This window comes from Blennius ocellaris (assembly GCF_963422515.1).
Source record: "Blennius ocellaris genome assembly, chromosome: 13".
NCBI lineage: Eukaryota > Metazoa > Chordata > Actinopteri > Blenniiformes > Blenniidae > Blennius > Blennius ocellaris.
This window is the reverse complement of record NC_137662.1, coordinates 325081-345780: the sequence shown is the minus strand read 5'-3', so window position 1 is coordinate 345780 and position 20700 is coordinate 325081. Positions and strand designations below refer to the sequence as shown.

Here is a 20700-nt window from a genome sequence, read left to right as displayed (position 1 = left end):
TCCAGATTGAAAAATCCCCACCGAAAACAGGTCAGAAGGTCTATAAATGTGAAGTTCCAGGACTGGACTCAAACATCTGGCTCAGACCTGGTGAGTAGGTATGGAGAGAAAGACCTGGTGAGGATGGGTTTAATGAAGCAGCAGTTGATTAATGACCAGGACAAGAAGAAAGTAAATAATAATAATAATAATAATAAACACAACATGAAATACTGGATAAACTCATAATGACTGGAACAAACAATAAACATGGAACAGAAAACAATCCTCAGCATGGGATAGATAGATGGAGGGTGGGATGGATGAAGCGAGGGAGGGACGGAAGGAGGGAGGGATGAAGGTATGAGAGATGGAGGGATGGATGGATGGAGGGATGGATGATGGATGGAAGAATGGATGGATGGTTGGAAGGATAGATAGATGGATGGGCGATGGATGGAACAAACACAGAACTGGAGCAGGCACTTGGTAGAGCACATGCCTTTGCCAACGCCACATTTGTCACCATGGAAACCAATGTGTCAGCAGGTTATTTGATCCGCTGCTGATTGGCTGAGAGCTAAGAAGGGGGCAGGGAGAGGGATTAGCAGTGTGCTAGCAGGCAGCTAATGGAAGCTTCAGCACTGACTGGCAGCTCACAACCGTCTCCCAGAGTGTCCACAGTGGAGGACATGCAGACCAATCACTCAATTAATGAATACATGCACGCAGACAAAAACATGACCTTGGTGAAGGGAACAAAACGGAGAAGGAGAGGACCAGACTGGACAAGACCCTACATGATCCAGTACAGCAGCAGGATCTGACTGGGAGACAAGCAGAACACTTCACCTGCACCAAAAGTCCTCATGAGGAGGAACACCAGAACACTGCTGGAAGCAAAATGAGAAAACACCAGTGGCCTTGGGGGGCAGTGGAGGCAGCATGTTGAGCCCACCCTCTGAAGACTGACGGCTCATTCTTCACTCTCTCACCTAGACTTCTTCACTCAGCTGGTCTCGGCTGGTCTCAGTTGGTCTCAACTGGTCTCGGCTGGTCTCGACTGGTCTCGGTTGGCCTCAGCTGGTCTCGGCTGGTCTCGATTGGTCTCGGTTGGCCTCAGCTGGTCTCGGCTGGTCTCGATTGGTCTTGGCTGGTCTCGGCTGGTCTGGGCTGGTCTCGATTGGTCTCGATTGGTCTTGGTTGGTCTCGGCTGGTCTCGGCTGGCCTCAGTTGGTCTCAACTGGTTTCGGCTGGTCTCGGCTGGTCTCGGTTGGTCTCAACTGGTCTGGGCTGGTCTCGGGTGGTCTGGTCTGGTCTGGTCTGGTCTGGTCTGGTCTGGGCTGGTCTTGGGTCTCGGAGTCTGGAGCATTTCGCTCCTTGGCCTCTGTTGTTCCCCTGAAGCAGCCTGGCCCACTCTGCTCACCCTGCTTCACATCCTTCACACACAGTCTCACTGCAGGACAGTGAGGATCGTGAGGTTCAACCTTCGTACCAACAAGCCTGAGCTGCTGTGTTTTCCTCAGATGAAGCAGCTGGAGGAGCAGCTGGAGGAGCAGCTGAGGAGCCGCGAGGCTCAGAAGGAGCTCTCAGCTCTGCAGAGGAAGCTGGAGCTGCTGGAGGAGGAGAGGAAGGAGTGCAGCCACCTACGCTCCAAGGCTGAGGTGGAGGTCAAGGATCTGCGATTTATAGGTGTGTGGGTGTGTGTGTGTGTGTGTGTGTGTGTGTGTGTGTGTGTGTGACCCTGACTCAGGTTGTGTCGTTGGTGTTGTGTGGTTCCGTTTCACTGTCCAGTGGAAGAACTCAACAAGAAGCTGCAGGCAGCAACCAACCCGACCCCGGCCCCGGCGCCAGCACCCCCACCTCCCCCTCCTCCCCCGCCGGCCTCCGCTGCACCCCTCAACCCACTCAGGTTCTATTTCACACTCTTTGCCACCACAGTTTGTTTCTGTGCTAAAAACTCTCATCACGACTGTGACGACGACACCAAAATGTGTTTCCTAAAAACCGCTTGGAAGTTTTTTAAAAAGTGCAACGTCAAGTCTCCATATAGTTTGTCTCTTCAGGGCGAAGTTGACCAAAGTCCTTTTTTTTTTTTAAAGCATTCTTTTGGTCATTCATCCTGGATCGTCACGGTGTTGAACCTCTCTGCTATCGCCAATGGGCACCAACTCAGAAGCTGCAGCTTTCCCCTGCTCCTGAGCACTGCCCCCTGCAGGCAGGCCGGAGTACTGACTGCCTCACGCTTGGCTTTCTCAGCGCAGTCTTATGTCAAATGGTCTTCACATCATATATACCTTTTCTTGGGAGAGCAAAGTTGCAAAACGTCTATGATTAAAAGTTATAAAGTAAAAAAAAAAAACAGGGCTCAAAGAGGAAGCACACCTCAGAAAATCCTCATTTTAACCTTTACCAATAAAAGGAATCGCCTGTGAAGCTCTCCTGTCTGCTCTAATCTCTACATTTAAAAACAAAACGTTGAAGTGGAGTATTCCTGCCGTGTTATTTAGACTTTAATTAGATGTTTTAGTCATCACTAACAGGAAGTATATGACCCTGTATCGTGCCCCTCTGCAGCTCACTGCTGTCACTGATTCGGCGGAGGAGAGACATCAGTCCCGACATCCCGCTGCTGGATCAGGACTCTGCCAAGACACCAGGTAAACCTCACTCCGCCACCGGGAACCCGGTTCCTGGTGTGGACGGACCCTTATAAAACCGCTGCACCACTCAGGAATTTCAACTGCTCTTTCCTTCAAGAGGAGCTTGTTCTCCTCTGCACTGTGACGGAGGAGGGCTCAGGTGGAGTTGAAGTTTGGAAATGGATCCATAGGCAGAAGCAGAGTTCAGACAGAGGTGCAAAGTTCTGGAGGCGACGGGGAAGCAAAATGTATTATTGTTTTTATTGCTATACTTTTCAAGGAAATACTTGTAGCTCTTTCCTCTGACCACCAGTCAGAGTTAGTCCAGTATGGTGTGTCTCTGGTGTCATTATGAACTAGAACTGGAACCTGGAACCGGAACCGGAAGAACAAAAGCTAAGCAGAGCAAACTTCATGGGGTCTTTTATACACTGAATCACAATAAAGAAACATTTCGCTGACTTTCATGTTTCACACTGGCTTGACGAGCTTTCAGATATTGCCTTTGTGACGACACATTTAGGAGTTTTAAATCCATATTGTGCAGCTCACATCCTCAGAGCTGCTCTTCCCTCTCCCTCTCTGCACTGCATGTTCATTTGGTATTTGATTCTCTCCACGGTCGTTTTGTTTCGTGTGTTTCCCAGCGGAGCAACTCTGGTCTTTATTTGTCAGACTTTATGATTTAAACCTTTTTCTTTGCAAATCAAAGTAGCTTGTGTGTAGAAGGACAAATGCAACAAACGGCGCGTGAGAAATTCAAACTCCAGCTTTTGGCCTGCTTGGTCAAGATGTTAAATTCTTCAATTTGTGCGAACAAAGAGGAAGCCTTGACTCGTTGGAGCAGGTAAGACATAGATGTTGACTAAGCAGGCTAAACTGATTCCTCATTCTGTTCAACAGTTTCTGAATGTGCGGCCTGAATTGGGCAGTACGCGCAGGGTATTTGTTGGAATTACATACAGGACTGAATAGGTGCCATCCAAGGATCTTCTACTCTGACACCTGAATAATAGACTCTTTTTGAGCACTGGAGGAAAATATTTCACTATTACTTCAACACAAAGTGGTTTTTGTGCAACATTTTAAAGACATCTTACTAACAGTCATCCTATTGTGTGTGCCATTCAATGGCCGATTTTAGAAAATTAAATATTCGCATTTCTTTGCAAATTGAGCGGCATTATAGCAGAATGTGATTTTCTCCTGGTTGTGAATGAAGAAGTCCTGAATACACTGACTGAACTCTACAGGTATGCTGTAAAAAAGGCCAGATTTGTGGCCACAGCAACACATTGTGATTGTTGGAAGACTACGCAGATCAATCAGCCTTCACAATTCATGCTGGTGCCTCTCAACACACAACACCCAGTGAAGAGGAGAGAAGTTCATCTGCCCTCCGTCACGGCGGGAAGCTTCACGCCACGATGAGCCTCATTGCTGCAGGAATCTGGTCATGACTGTCGGCGGTGGAAGGTTTACTTCAGCACTGCATTGTGTCGCATGTTCCAACTCGCTATCAGTCATATTTTAATCATGTTTATCATGTAAAGCTGCTCCTCTATGAGCTCGTTAACAGGTCAGAGGGCGGAGTTACGTGATGCACCTGAACGCATCACTCAAAGCTGATCATTTTTCAGCTTATTTGTTTTCAACAAAAACATTTCTCTGAACTGTTTCAGGAATAAAAGAGAACGTTTGTGTCCGAGCCGCCATGTTGGTCTGGTTTTAACTGCAGACAGGGGGCGGAGTCACAGACCATATCTGAGCTGGTGCTGTTGAGTTTGGCTCTGGACAGCCGCCCACCTCGCGCAGAGCTAATTCACTGATGTCTGTGAGCAGTGAAGCTCCTGTCCAGATGTTTGAGGATCTCCTGGTTCTGGCAGCGTCAGCGCAGCTGCTCAGTACTTCACTGCTCAGTACTTCACTGCTCAGTACTTCACTGCTCAGTACTTCACTGCTGACTTCATCTGTCTCTCTGCCAGAACCTGACGTCAGGCAGCAGGCGGTGGACGAAATGATGCAAAGGATCAAGAAAGGAGTCCGACTCCGACCGGTCAGCCAGGCGCCCAGCAGACCCAGGAGACAGGTAACCTTTCATACATGAGTCAGTCAGCCAAAACCTTATGACCACTGACAGGTCAACTGGATTATCGTGACACTTGTTAGTGGGTGGGATCAGTGTGAACCTCTGTCAGTCTGAACTCCCATCAGTCTGAACCTCCATCAGTCTGAACCTCCATCAGTCTGAACCTCCATCAGTCTGAACCTCAATCAGTCTGAACCTCCATCAGTCTGAACCTCCATCAGTCTGAACCTCCATCAGTCTGAACCTCAATCAGTCTGAACCTCCATCAGTCTGAACCTCCATCAGTCTGAACCTCCATCAGTCTGAACCTCAATCAGTCTGAACCTCCATCAGTCTTTCCTTAGCTTAGTGAGAACTCCAACGCTCCTTATCATGGCTGCCACAAACACTTCTGGGGTCAAGGAGAGGTGGATAGGAAAGGAGATAGGGGGGACTATTAGGAGATAGGATGGATGATTAGGAGACAGGAGGGACTATACGGATACACCCCCTGAGTCAGCCTCCCTACTGAACCTGGGACCTGCTTCCTCATGGGAGCAGCCTGAGAGCTGGAATCTCCACCGGGGGACCTAAAGAGAGCGCTGGATTTCATGTCAGGAGACATCACCACCATCTCCAAGCAACAAAACAACAATTAACAAAAAATAATGCAGACATGGCAGGAAACTGAATTCATACAGTTGCAAAGGATTCATAAAACTGAATGTGAATCAAGAGGAAGCAAACGTACTGGTCATTAAGGAAATGTAAGATCTGAACAGATTTCAGTGAGTAAAATGAAAAAAAAGAGTGGGAAGAAACACTGGACTCAACCTTGGTGAAGTCATGGGCAGCACAGGGATCTCAGCTGAACACAGGTCACTTTACTGAACCTTATTCACGTCACAAAGAAATGACATTGATCCTATGAACAACTTTTCTCTTGTATCAACTATTATCTACTTTCACAGCAGCATTAGCACACAGAGCAGTATGTCAATAACCATTTTAATGGTGCAACTCTGTATTCCCACTTTCAAAACATGAAATATTTCTGGAGTCAATCCAAAGGTCCTTTTAATATCCTTGCAGTGTGGGAGACCTGGTGAAACAGCGACAGGGGCCTGTTATTTATTTAGGGATGGTTTAGACAAACAGACAAAACAAGAGTGGGGTAGTGTGACTTTATCTGTCGACCGGAATCTTCAATTCAAGGTGGTGGAAAAAATATCAAGAGTGGTGGAAAATGTCTTTGAATGTATCAACATTGAAATATTGATGGAGAAACATCATTGTGAGTTGCATCTATAGAGCCCAGACATAGACTTAATTCATGCATAAATGGAGGAATATCTTTCTGTGGTGCATCAAAACATTTTATTCATCTGTGGTGATTATAACATCAATCTGAGAAATCCAGATGTTCCTAAATACAATGTACAGTAGCAGTTTAAGCCCTAAAATCACCAGACCAGCAGGATTAATTACCACCTCGTCTGCTACTTTAATCGATTATAAAGAAAAATACATTATAATACATTATACAGAGAATTTATTTATTTACTTATTTACTTAAAGATCGATCGATCTATCTATCTATCTATCTATCTATCTATCTATCTATCTATCTATCTATCTATCTATCTATCTATCTATCTATCTATCTATCTATCTATCTATCTATCTATCTATCTATCTATCTATCTATCTATCTATCTATCTATCTATCTATCTATCTATCTATCTATCTATCTATCATCTATCTATCTATCTATCTATCTATCTATCTATCTATCTATCTATCTATCTATCTATCTATCTATCTATCTATCTATCATATTTTTTTTGGAGACATGAGACGGAGACTGAAGACATGAGACGGTGTGAGACGGTGTGAGACGTGTGGCCTGATAATGGTGTGTGATTGTGACAGAAAATGTGTGCTGGTCTTTGTCGAGAGCGCCATGAGAGTGAAGCCCGGCGCTCTCGTCCTGTGTTCTGAGGCCTGAATGAGTTTTTGTGCATTGTTGAGCATACATTGTTTGGGGCTCTTAAATCCATCAGTGTGTGGGATTATCTAAGAGCTTCTTGTTTTGATAAAACATGACATATGGCCAAGACATCTTTTTAGTCTGCTCGTTCCTCCACCTCAACAACTCAGCCAAATTAGATAGCATTAGGACCTGCTCTACAAGGTAATTATAAATAATGAGGATGGGAAAATTGACGTGACTCAAAATGATTGTGTGTTGACACATTTGCTTCTTGTAGAAAGCATACATCCCCTGTGCTTGCCTACAGTGTGCTCTCTTTGTGCTAAGAGGTGCAGTTTAGCCTCTAAGTGCTGAATGAGGAAAAATAGGTATAATGTGTGTCAGACTGCTGTTTATTTACCAAGCCCATCTCTTCCCTTCTCTTCTGCTTTTATCAGATGGAGCGGCTGCCCTCTAATTCTGCCATTCAGGAACTTAAAGGAATCATGGTAATGGGACTTTAAAACAATCAAATGTCCTCACAAGCCGTACTTTACCAGCTGAACTTCCACTGTGTTTCTGCAGCCTTTGTTTTGTTTTTTAGTATTTTGTTTTACATCCGGAGAAGATAGGTAGTTTTGATACCACAAAATGGAAGGAAAATGGGAAATGTGGTCAAGCATGTCAGCCAACACTAAGCACTAATACAGCAGATAAAAGTTGGAGGCAGCATCAAATAAGGTTAGTGGCAAATTAAAGACGTTTAATGAGTCTCCTGCAAAATGATCTGCATGTATTGTATGTATTTATTACGGTTTATTAGTCAAATATAATGCTGGTTCTCTTTAATACAGACATTGAAAAACAAATATTTCCACTCGCAGTGTAAAGTAATTGATTTTGAAAATTAATTAAATATGAACACCAAGTGCCTTCAGAAAAGAAAACATATTTATTTTAACACACATTTTTCAAATAGATACTATATGATGAAGAAAGGATCCTCTGCTGTTTAGATATTTGTAGAATTATTTGATATTTCAAATAAAACATTACATTTTGATAATTAACTTTTTGAAATAATGAAATAACAATAATAATAAATTTAATTTAAATATATAACAACTGAAGCGATTTCCTCAATAATCCAAACCATTTTATTTAAATAGCTCATTTTATTAACAAGCGTTTCCAAAGTGCTGCACATTAGATCAACAGTATATAGAAATAAAAACAATAAGTGAAATAAAATCAGGTGAAGCCAAACAAGTCATTCAACTAAAAACATAAAATAAAATTAAAAAAATTAATAAAAAAAAAAGTATTAGACATTTAAAAAAAAAAAAAAAGAAAGAAAATAACATTTAAAACAATAAAACAAAATAAAAGACACAGAGGACCATACAACTCACGCGGTGTTGAAAGCCCAAGAATAAAAGTGGGTCTTAAGACGAGATTTAAAACACTCCACTGTGAGGCTATTCAGACGTGGAGGGGCAGAGCGTTCCCCAGCTCTCCGGTTTGTGTCGGGAACCACGAGCTGGAACTGGCCCTCAGACCTCAGGACAGGCGCTGGAGGGCACATCTGGATGAGGCCTGTGAGGTACTGAGGGGCCAGTTCATTAAAAGCTTTGAAAACAAACAATGAAATCTTAAAATCAATTCTAAAATGAACAGGAAGCCGGCGCAAAGAAGCAAGGTGGTGAAACATGTTTGGGTTCCTGTTAAAAGCCGTGCTGCACTAACTGTAAACGATAAAGTACGTTGTGTCTGATTCCTGTATTGCAGTAGTCCAGGCCAGTGGAGATAAAAGCGTGTCTGATTGTTCAACATTTTCAAGAGTCCAAAAAAAAGTTTCACTTTGGCGAAAAGTCGAAGGTGATGAAAACGAGATTCAACGACGGCGCCGATCTGTTTATTGAGTTTAAAATCACAGTCAACAATGATGCCAAGGCTGGTGGCTGAGGGACGGACATATTGTTGCAGGGGACACATGAAATTTTGGGGGTCCCAGGGGCCAAACACCACAGTTTCAGTTTTCCCCTCATTCACATTTAAAAAGTTGCGAACCAGCCAAGCCTTGACTTCACTTTAAGGCCTAGTGAAATGTAAAACACTACTTTAGTGTTTAGTGTTCCACTATAGTGTTGCACTATAGTGGAACACTGTAGTGTTCCACTGTAGTGATGTGTTCCACTGTAGTGTTGTGTTCCACTGTAGTGTTGTGTTCCACTGTAGTCTTTCACTGTAGTGATGTGTTCCACTGTAGTGTTGTGTTCCACTGTAGTGTTGTGTTCCACTGTAGTCTTTCACTGTAGTGATGTGTTCCACTGTAGTGTAGTGTTCCACTGAAGTGTAGTGTTCCACTGAAGTGTTGTGTTCCACTGTAGTGTAGTGTTCCACTGAAGTGTAGTGTTCCACTGTAGTGTAGTGTTCCACTGAAGTGTTGTGTTCCACTGTAGTGTAGTGTTCCACTGAAGTGTAGTGTTCCACTGAAGTGTTGTGTTCCACTGTAGTGTAGTGTTCCACTGAAGTGTAGTGTTCCACTGAAGTGTAGTGTTCCACTGTAGTGATGTGTTCCACTGTAGTGATGTGTTCCACTGAAGTGTAGTGTTCCACTGAAGTGTTGTGTTCCACTGTAGTGATGTGTTCCACTGAAGTGTTGTGTTCCACTGTAGTGATGTGTTCCACTGTAGTATAGTGTTCCACTGAAGTGTAGTGTTCCACTGAAGTGTTGTGTTCCACTGTAGTGATGTGTTGTGTTCCACTGTAGTGTTGTGTTCCACTGTAGTGATGTGTTCCACTGTAGTGTAGTGTTCCACTGAAGTGTAGTGTTCCACTGAAGTGTTGTGTTCCACTGTAGTGATGTGTTCCACTGTAGTGTAGTGTTCCACTGAAGTGTAGTGTTCCACTGAAGTGTTGTGTTCCACTGTAGTGTTGTATTCCACTGTAGTGATGTGTTCCACTGTAGTGTAGTGTTCCACTGTAGTGTTGTGTTCCACTGTAGTGTTGTGTTCCACTGTAGTGATGTGTTCCACTGTAGTGTAGTGTTCCACTGTAGTGTTGTGTTCCACTGTAGTGATGTGTTCCACTGTAGTGTAGTGTTCCACTGTAGTGTTGTGTTCCACTGTAGTGTTGTGTTCCACTGTAGTGATGTGTTGTGTTCCACTGTAGTGATGTGTTCCACTGTAGTGTAGTGTTCCACTGAAGTGTTGTGTTCCACTGTAGTGATGTGTTGTGTTCCACTGTAGTGTTGTGTTGTGTTCCACTGTAGTGATGTGTTCCACTGTAGTGTAGTGTTCCACTGTAGTGTAGTGTTCCACTGAAGTGTTGTGTTCCACTGTAGTGATGTGTTGTGTTCCACTGTAGTGTTGTGTTGTGTTCCACTGTAGTGATGTGTTCCACTGTAGTGTAGTGTTCCACTGTAGTGTAGTGTTCCACTGAAGTGTTGTGTTCCACTGTAGTGATGTGTTCCACTGTAGTGTAGTGTTCCACTGTAGTGTAGTGTTCCACTGAAGTGTAGTGTTCCACTGAAGTGTTGTGTTCCACTGTAGTGATGTGTTCCACTGTAGTGATGTGTTGTGTTCCACTGTAGTGTTGTGTTCCACTGTAGTGATGTGTTCCACTGTAGTGTAGTGTTCCACTGAAGTGTAGTGTTCCACTGAAGTGTTGTGTTCCACTGTAGTGATGTGTTCCACTGTAGTGTAGTGTTCCACTGAAGTGTAGTGTTCCACTGAAGTGTTGTGTTCCACTGTAGTGTTGTGTTCCACTGTAGTGATGTGTTCCACTGTAGTGTAGTGTTCCACTGTAGTGATGTGTTCCACTGTAGTCTTTCACTGTAGTGATGTGTTGTGTTCCACTGTAGTGTAGTGTTCCACTGTAGTGATGTGTTCCACTGTAGTGTAGTGTTCCACTGAAGTGTTGTGTTCCACTGTAGTGATGTGTTTCACTGTAGTGATGTGTTCCACTGTAGTCTTTCACTGTAGTGATGTGTTCCACTGTAGTGATGCGTTCCACTGAAGTGTAGTGTTCCACTGAAGTGTTGTGTTCCACTGTAGTGATGTGTTCCACTGTAGTCTTTCACTGTAGTGATGTGTTCCACTGTAGTGATGTGTTCCACTGTAGTGTAGTGTTCCACTGAAGTGTTGTGTTCCACTGTAGTGATGTGTTCCACTGAAGTGTAGTGTTCCACTGAAGTGTTGTGTTCCACTGTAGTGATGTGTTCCACTGTAGTGTAGTGTTCCACTGAAGTGTTGTGTTCCACTGTAGTGATGTGTTGTGTTCCACTGTAGTGTTGTGTTGTGTTCCACTGTAGTGATGTGTTCCACTGAAGTGTAGTGTTCCACTGAAGTGTTGTGTTCCACTGAAGTGTAGTGTTCCACTGTAGTGATGTGTTCCACTGTAGTGTAGTGTTCCACTGAAGTGTAGTGTTCCACTGAAGTGTTGTGTTCCACTGTAGTGTTGTATTCCACTGTAGTGATGTGTTCCACTGTAGTGTAGTGTTCCACTGTAGTGTTGTGTTCCACTGTAGTGTTGTGTTCCACTGTAGTGATGTGTTCCACTGTAGTGTAGTGTTCCACTGTAGTGTTGTGTTCCACTGTAGTGATGTGTTCCACTGTAGTGTAGTGTTCCACTGTAGTGTTGTGTTCCACTGTAGTGTTGTGTTCCACTGTAGTGATGTGTTGTGTTCCACTGTAGTGATGTGTTCCACTGTAGTGTAGTGTTCCACTGAAGTGTTGTGTTCCACTGTAGTGATGTGTTGTGTTCCACTGTAGTGTTGTGTTGTGTTCCACTGTAGTGATGTGTTCCACTGTAGTGTAGTGTTCCACTGTAGTGTAGTGTTCCACTGAAGTGTTGTGTTCCACTGTAGTGATGTGTTGTGTTCCACTGTAGTGTTGTGTTGTGTTCCACTGTAGTGATGTGTTCCACTGTAGTGTAGTGTTCCACTGTAGTGTAGTGTTCCACTGAAGTGTTGTGTTCCACTGTAGTGATGTGTTCCACTGTAGTGTAGTGTTCCACTGTAGTGTAGTGTTCCACTGAAGTGTAGTGTTCCACTGAAGTGTTGTGTTCCACTGTAGTGATGTGTTCCACTGTAGTGATGTGTTGTGTTCCACTGTAGTGTTGTGTTCCACTGTAGTGATGTGTTCCACTGTAGTGTAGTGTTCCACTGAAGTGTAGTGTTCCACTGAAGTGTTGTGTTCCACTGTAGTGATGTGTTCCACTGTAGTGTAGTGTTCCACTGAAGTGTAGTGTTCCACTGAAGTGTTGTGTTCCACTGTAGTGTTGTGTTCCACTGTAGTGATGTGTTCCACTGTAGTGTAGTGTTCCACTGTAGTGATGTGTTCCACTGTAGTCTTTCACTGTAGTGATGTGTTGTGTTCCACTGTAGTGTAGTGTTCCACTGTAGTGATGTGTTCCACTGTAGTGTAGTGTTCCACTGAAGTGTTGTGTTCCACTGTAGTGATGTGTTTCACTGTAGTGATGTGTTCCACTGTAGTCTTTCACTGTAGTGATGTGTTCCACTGTAGTGATGCGTTCCACTGAAGTGTAGTGTTCCACTGAAGTGTTGTGTTCCACTGTAGTGATGTGTTCCACTGTAGTCTTTCACTGTAGTGATGTGTTCCACTGTAGTGATGTGTTCCACTGTAGTGTAGTGTTCCACTGAAGTGTTGTGTTCCACTGTAGTGATGTGTTCCACTGAAGTGTAGTGTTCCACTGAAGTGTTGTGTTCCACTGTAGTGATGTGTTCCACTGTAGTGTAGTGTTCCACTGAAGTGTTGTGTTCCACTGTAGTGATGTGTTGTGTTCCACTGTAGTGTTGTGTTGTGTTCCACTGTAGTGATGTGTTCCACTGTAGTGATGTGTTCCACTGTAGTGTTCCACTGTAGTGATGTGTTCCACTGTAGTGTTGTGTTCCACTGTAGTGTTGTGTTCCACTGTAGTCTTTCACTGTAGTGATGTGTTCCACTGTAGTGATGTGTTCCACTGTAGTGTTCCACTGTAGTGATGTGTTCCACTGTAGTGTTGTGTTCCACTGTAGTGTTGTGTTCCACTGTAGTCTTTCACTGTAGTGATGTGTTCCACTGTAGTGTAGTGTTCCACTGAAGTGTAGTGTTCCACTGAAGTGTTGTGTTCCACTGTAGTGATGTGTTCCACTGTAGTGTAGTGTTCCACTGTAGTGATGTGTTCCACTGTAGTCTTTCACTGTAGTGATGTGTTGTGTTCCACTGTAGTGTAGTGTTCCACTGTAGTGATGTGTTCCACTGTAGTGATGTGTTCCACTGTAGTGTTCCACTGTAGTGATGTGTTCCACTGTAGTGATCTGTTCCACTGTAGTCTTTCACTGTAGTGTAGTGTTCCACTGTAGTGATGTGTTCCACTGAAGTGTAGTGTTCCACTGAAGTGTTGTGTTCCACTGTAGTGATGTGTTCCACTGTAGTCTTTCACTGTAGTGATGTGTTCCACTGTAGTGATGTGTTCCACTGTAGTGATGTGTTCCACTGTAGTGTAGTGTTCCACTGAAGTGTTGTGTTCCACTGTAGTGATGTGTTCCACTGAAGTGTTGTGTTCCACTGTAGTGATGTGTTCCACTGTAATGTAGTGTTCCACTGAAGTGTTGTGTTCCACTGTAGTGATGTGTTGTGTTCCACTGTAGTGTTGTGTTGTGTTCCACTGTAGTGATGTGTTCCACTGTAGTGTAGTGTTCCACTGAAGTGTTGTGTTCCACTGTAGTGATGTGTTGTGTTCCACTGTAGTGTTGTGTTGTGTTCCACTGTAGTGATGTGTTCCACTGTAGTGTAGTGTTCCACTGTAGTGTAGTGTTCCACTGAAGTGTTGTGTTCCACTGTAGTGATGTGTTCCACTGAAGTGTTGTGTTCCACTGTAGTGATGTGTTCCACTGTAGTGTAGTGTTGTGTTCCACTATAGTGTAGTGTTCCACTGTAGTCTTTCACTGTAGTGATGTGTCCCACTGTAGTGTAGTGTTCCACTGTAGTGTTGTGTTCCACTGTAGTGATGTGTTCCACTGTAGTGTAGTGTTCCACTGTAGTGATGTATCCCACTGTAGTGTTGTGTTCCACTGTAGTGATGTGTCCCACTGTAGTGTAGTGTTCCACTGTAGTGATGTGTTCCACTGTCCAGGAGAAGTTCTCTTCATCTCCCCAAACAAAGACACAGGTGACGTCGAACACGAGCCACGACCAGGAACTTTTCCAAATCCTGTTCAGACGCAGAGACGCCCTGGAGTCCCAACCTGGAACCATCGACCCTGGTACTCCTTCACTCCTTCACTCCTTCACTCCTTCAGTCCTTCAGTCCTTCACTCCTTCACTCCTTCACTCCTTCACTCCTTCACACACTCCACACCTTCACACCTTTACACACTCCACACTTTCACACCTTTACACACTCCACACTATCACTCCTTCACACCTTCACTCCTTCACACACTCCACACCTTCACACCTTCACTCCTTCACACACTCCACACCTTCACTCCTTCACTCCTTAACACCTTTACACACTCCACACCTTCACTCCTTCACTCCTTAACACCTTTACACACTCCACACCTTCACTCCTTCACACCTTCACACCTTCACACACTCCACACACTCCACTCCTTCACACCTTCATACCTTCACACCTTCACTCACTCCACACACTCCACACCTTCACTCCTTCACACCTGCACACCTTCACGCCTTCACGCCTTCACACCTTCACACCTTCACACACTCCACACACTCCACACCTTCACTCACTCCACACACTCCACTCCTTCACACCTTCATACCTTCACACCTTCACTCACTCCACACACTCCACACCTTCACTCCTTCACACCTGCACACCTTCACGCCTTCACGCCTTCACACCTTCACACCTTCACACCTTCACACACTCCACACACTCCACACCTTCACTCACTCCACACACTCCACACCTTCACACCTTCACTCACTCCACACACTCCACACCTTCACTCCTTCACACCTTCACACCTTCACGCCTTCACACCTTCACACCTTCACACCTTCACACACTCCACACACTCCACACCTTCACTCACTCCACACACTTCACACCTTCACACCTTCACACACTCCACACACTCCACACCTTCACACCTTCACACACTCCACACACTCCACACACTCCACACCTTCACACCTTCACACACTCCACACCTTCACACACTCCACACACTCCACACACTCCACACCTTCACTCCTTCACACCTTCACACCTTCACGCCTTCACGCCTTCACACCTTCACACCTTCACACCTTCACACACTCCACACACTCCACACCTTCACTCACTCCACACACTTCACACCTTCACACCTTCACACCTTCACACACTCCACACACTCCACACCTTCACACCTTCACACCTTTACACACTCCACACCTTCACTCCTTCACACCTTCACACCTTCACACACTCCACACACTCCACTCCTTCACACCTTCATACCTTCACGCCTTCACGCCTTCACACCTTCACACCTTCACACACTCCACACACTCCACACCTTCACACCTTCACACCTTTACACACTCCACACCTTCACTCCTTCACACCTTCACACCTTCACACACTCCACACACTCCACACACTCCACACCTTCACACCTTCACACCTCCACACCTTCACTCCTTCACTCCTTAACACCTTTACACACTCCACACCTTCACTCCTTCACACCTTCACACCTTCACACACTCCACACACTCCACTCCTTCACACCTTCATACCTTCACACCTTCACTCACTCCACACACTCCACACCTTCACTCCTTCACACCTGCACACCTTTATGCCTTCACGCCTTCACACCTTCACACCTTCACACCTTCACACACTCCACACACTCCACACCTTCACTCACTCCACACACTCCACTCCTTCACACCTTCACTCACTCCACACACTCCACACCTTCACTCCTTCACACCTTCACACCTTCACGCCTTCACGCCTTCACACCTTCACACCTTCACACCTTCACACACTCCACACACTCCACACCTTCACTCACTCCACACACTTCACACCTTCACACTTTCACACACTCCACACACTCCACACCTTCACACCTTCACACCTTTACACACTCCACACCTTCACACCTTCACACACTCCACACACTCCACTCCTTCACACCTTCATACCTTCACGCCTTCACGCCTTCACACCTTCACACACTCCACACACTCCACACCTTCACACCTTCACACCTTTACACACTCCACACCTTCACTCCTTCACACCTTCACACCTTCACACACTCCACACACTCCACACCTTCACACCTTCACACCTTTACACACTCCACACCTTCACTCCTTCACACCTTCACACCTTCACACACTCCACACACTCCACACCTTCACACCTTCACACCTTCACACCTTCACACCTTCACACACTCCACACACTCCACTCCTTCACACCTTCATACCTTCACACCTTCACACACTCCACACTTTCACTCCTTCACACCTTCACTCCTTCACACACTCCACACACTCCACACCTTCACACCTTCACACCTTTACACACTCCACACCTTCACTCCTTCACACCTTTACACACTCCACACCTTCACTCCTTCACACCTTCACACCTTCACACACTCCACACACTCCACACCTTCACACCTTCACACCTTCACACCTTCACACCTTCACACACTCCACACACTCCACTCCTTCACACCTTCATACCTTCACACCTTCACTCACTCCACACACTCCACTCCTTCACACCTTCATACCTTCACACCTTCACTCACTCCACACACTCCACACACTCCACACCTTCACTCCTTCACACCTTCACACCTTCACGCCTTCACGCCTTCACGCCTTCACGCCTTCACACCTTCACACACTCCACACTTTCACTCCTTCACACCTTCACTCCTTCACACACTCCACACACTCCACACCTTCACACCTTCACACCTTTACACACTCCACACCTTCACTCCTTCACACCTTTACACACTTCACTCCTTCACACCTTCACACCTTCACACCTTCACACACTCCACACACTCCACTCCTTCACTCCTTCACACCTTCATACCTTCACACCTTCACTCACTCCACACACTCCACACCTTCACTCCTTCACACCTTCACACCTTCACGCCTTCACTCCTTCACACCTTCACTCCTTCACACCTTCACACCTTCACACCTTCACTCCTTCACTCCTTCACACCTTCATACCTTCACACCTTCACTCACTCCACACCTTCACACCTTCACTCCTTCACACCTTCACACCTTCACACCTTCACTCCTTCACTCCTTCACACCTTCATACCTTCACACCTTCACTCACTCCACACACTCCACACCTTCACTCCTTCACACCTTCACACCTTCACGCCTTCACGCCTTCACACCTTCACTCCTTCACACCTTCACTCCTTCACATCTTCACGCCTTCACGCCTTCACTCCTTCACGCCTTCACACCTTCACGCCTTCACGCCTTCACGCCTTCACACCTTCACTCCTTCACACCTTCACTCCTTCACACACTCCACACACTCCACACCTTCACACCTTCACACCTTTACACACTCCACACCTTCACTCCTTCACACCTTTACACACTTCACTCCTTCACACCTTCACACCTTCACACCTTCACACACTCCACACACTCCACTCCTTCACTCCTTCACACCTTCATACCTTCACACCTTCACTCACTCCACACACTCCACACCTTCACTCCTTCACACCTTCACACCTTCACGCCTTCACTCCTTCACACCTTCACTCCTTCACACCTTCACACCTTCACACCTTCACTCCTTCACTCCTTCACACCTTCATACCTTCACACCTTCACTCACTCCACACCTTCACACCTTCACTCCTTCACACCTTCACACCTTCACTCCTTCACTCCTTCACACCTTCATACCTTCACACCTTCACTCACTCCACACACTCCACACCTTCACTCCTTCACACCTTCACACCTTCACGCCTTCACGCCTTCACACCTTCACTCCTTCACACCTTCACACCTTCACATCTTCACGCCTTCACGCCTTCACTCCTTCACGCCTTCACACCTCCACACCTTCACGCCTTCACGCCTTCACACCTTCACTCCTTCACACCTTCACACCTTCACATCTTCACACCTTCACACACTTCACACCTTCACTCCTTCACACGTTCACCCTGCCCACCCCCACCTCCACTCCAGCCCTCCGTTGATGCTGATGATGTGTTATTGTTTGTGCAGGGCTCTGATGGAGGTCCTGCTCCTCCTCCACAGTCTGCTACAGACTCAACATCCACATCCACCTGTTTCTTTTGAACTCACATTGAAGAAAACCTGTGAGCAGCTTTTTAAAGTCTCAAGCCGTTCAAAGAGGAAACGAAGGAATCTGTGAGGTTTTGGGTGCTGTGAACTGAACCAAATGTTTTACACTGTGTTTTACTGTGTGAGGGATTTACTTTAACCCTGTGTGATCCTGCTGAAATGAAAGACATGTACGTCTTCAGGGTGATCAGCTTTGTGTGTGTGTGTGTGTGTGTGTGTGTGTGTGTGTGTGTGTGTGTGTGTGTGTGTGTGTGTGTGTGTGTGTGTGTGTGTGTGTGTGTGTGTGTGTGTGTGTGTGTGTGTGTGTGTGCACTGTGAGCAGTAGTACTGTCTGTTTTCACTCACTCACTCACTCACTCACTCACTCTTTGTGCATGTTCCAGTCTGAGAGCGTCTCACACGTTCTGACCGTTTCATGTTTCTAACTCTTGCTCTGGTCTCACCTTCTCATGGTGATGAAACCACCTGCTCAGGTACTTTCCTCCTGCCTCAATGTCACAGGAGTGACACAAACCTTACCACAAAAGAAACTTTTTTTTTAATCAAATAAATCCATCTGGAGCCAGAAAACATGTTTGGCAGAGCTGCGGGTTTCAGAGCTCATTAAATAAATGAAAAATAATAATAAAACAATTTTTAATCGTCTAAATCTTCGTCTAATCTTATTAAGCAACAACTCTTAAAAACTGTGAAATCAGATTTTGATGTGGTCTAAATTAGATCTACCCAAAAGATTGTATTAGTGTGCAGCTCATTTGATTCAACATCATTTTACATTTGACACTTTCCAACAGAAAACAACCGTCCCTGTGTAAAACTGTTCAGACAGTTCAGACCCCGTAGTGTAGGAAACACTTCCACTCCTCTTGCTACGTGTCCGGCACTTTGAACTGCTTCAAGCTCTGCCGAGCTTCACGCTCGTCGATGAACTCGCTCACATGCTTCACCTCCACTTCCTGGGACGCCTCATCTCCCCGCCTCCCGCCGCCAGCCGAGCCACGTCGCTGGTTCTGACTTCCTGGTAGCTGCCAGGCGTTCTGTGGTCGTAGTGCTTTGTTGGTTCGGCTGTCCTGTTTTCGCTTTCATGTTGATCAGCTGACGTCTGGGATCTTGCCTCAGCCCGGTGTCAGTACTGGCTCTATGGCCCAGTACAGGGCTGGCCCAGTGCCCCACCTGTTTGTTTGTTTGTTTGTTTGTTTGTTTTGCCGGCCTGTCACACTCATCTTTCACTGTATTATTTTCCTTTTTTCCTATTTTTTTGCACACAGGTGTCATAGGTTTCTGAATGTATTCGTCCAGCGTACACTCAACAACAACAACAAAACAGCCAAATAAACATTTACTACAAATTAAATGTTTAAAAATCATCCCCTTGTCTCCTGTGTCCGTGAACATGCTCGCTCTGTCAGTGAGTTGAAACACTTTTCCTCAGTCTGGTCTGTTTAAACACTTTAAAAAGCCTTTTTTTTTTTTTCCTTTAAGATTTTCATCCATTTAATAAGAATACAAATATGAAAGTAACATATCTATATATAAGAGGATTGATATCACACTTTGATTTAATCAGCATTATATAGGGATCTGATTCCTCAAACATCAACACTGAGGCAACCACACATGGAAAGTCGGTGAATCCTCTTAAATGTAAGTGAATTGGCGACTAAAATGTACTTTAATTTAAATGTTACTCACTTGCTGAATGTTACTCACATAAATAAAGACACATTTAATACTCCTCTCAATTTCCGGTATTTCATGGCTTGATCACACAAAGCCAATAAACAGGTAAACGCTTTAACGTGGAAAGTCTGTTGCAAACATAAAACTGAACTTCCTCTCCTCCACCAGCTGAACTTCCTCTCCTCTCCTCCATCAGTTGGACTTTCTCTCATCTCAGGTGGGGAGTTCGCCTGGGGCGCTACACCTGTCAAACGGCAGCGCAGGTGTCCTAAGGCCAGCTCAGGGAGGACAGACACCTCCCGTAGAGCAGGAGGGCAAAAGCTCGCTTGATCTTGATTTTCAGCATGAATACAGACCGTGAAAGCAGCGCCTCACCATCCTTCTGACTTTGTGGGTTTTAAGCAGGAGGCGTCAGAAAAGTGACCACAGGGAGAACTGGCTTGTGGCGGCCAAGCGTTCATAGAGACGTGGCTATTTGATCCTTGGATGTCGCTCTTCCTCTCATTGTGAAGCAGAATTCACCAAGCATTGGATTGTTCACCCACTAATAGGGAACGTGAGCTGGGGAAGAGCTCAGATTCATATCAACAGAGACATCAGGCAGGGCGAGACGCCAGGCAGGGCGAGACCTCAGGCTGGGCGAGACCTCAGGCTGGGCGAGACGTCAGGCTGGGCGAGACGTCAGACTGGGCGAGACGTCAGGCTGGGCGAGACGCTAGGCTGGGCGAGACGTCCGACTGGGCGAGACGCTAGGCTGGGCGAGATGCTAGGCTGGGCGAGACGCTAGGCAGGGCGAGACGTCAGGCTGGGCGAGACGTTAGGCAGAGCGAGACGCCACGCAGGGTGAGATGCTAGGAAGGGCGAGACGCTAGGCTGGGCGAGACGCTAGGCAGGGCGAGACGTCAGGCAGAGCGAGATGCCACACAGGGCGAGACACCAGGAAGGGCGAGACGCCAGGCAGGGCGAGACGCTAGGAAGGGCGAGACACCAGGCTG

The 20700-nt window shown here is 45.9% G+C and overlaps 1 protein-coding gene across 1 annotated transcript in view; it reads left to right on the top strand.

Moving 5' to 3' along the window:
* shtn1 (shootin 1) overlaps positions 1 to 19050 on the top strand; it is a gene marked incomplete at both ends in the record, with an annotated part of 57106 nt that extends 38056 nt beyond the window's left edge. Inside the window, 8 exons of the mRNA XM_080507355.1 lie at positions 1515 to 1671; positions 1774 to 1891; positions 2557 to 2639; positions 4607 to 4710; positions 7121 to 7171; positions 8149 to 8265; positions 13803 to 13932; positions 18926 to 19050. Coding sequence (XP_080363481.1) covers positions 1515 to 1671; positions 1774 to 1891; positions 2557 to 2639; positions 4607 to 4710; positions 7121 to 7171; positions 8149 to 8265; positions 13803 to 13932; positions 18926 to 19050 — 885 coding nt within the window. The remainder of the gene's footprint in view (positions 1 to 1514; positions 1672 to 1773; positions 1892 to 2556; positions 2640 to 4606; positions 4711 to 7120; positions 7172 to 8148; positions 8266 to 13802; positions 13933 to 18925) is intronic.
* Positions 19051 to 20700: the final 1650 nt, after the last annotated feature.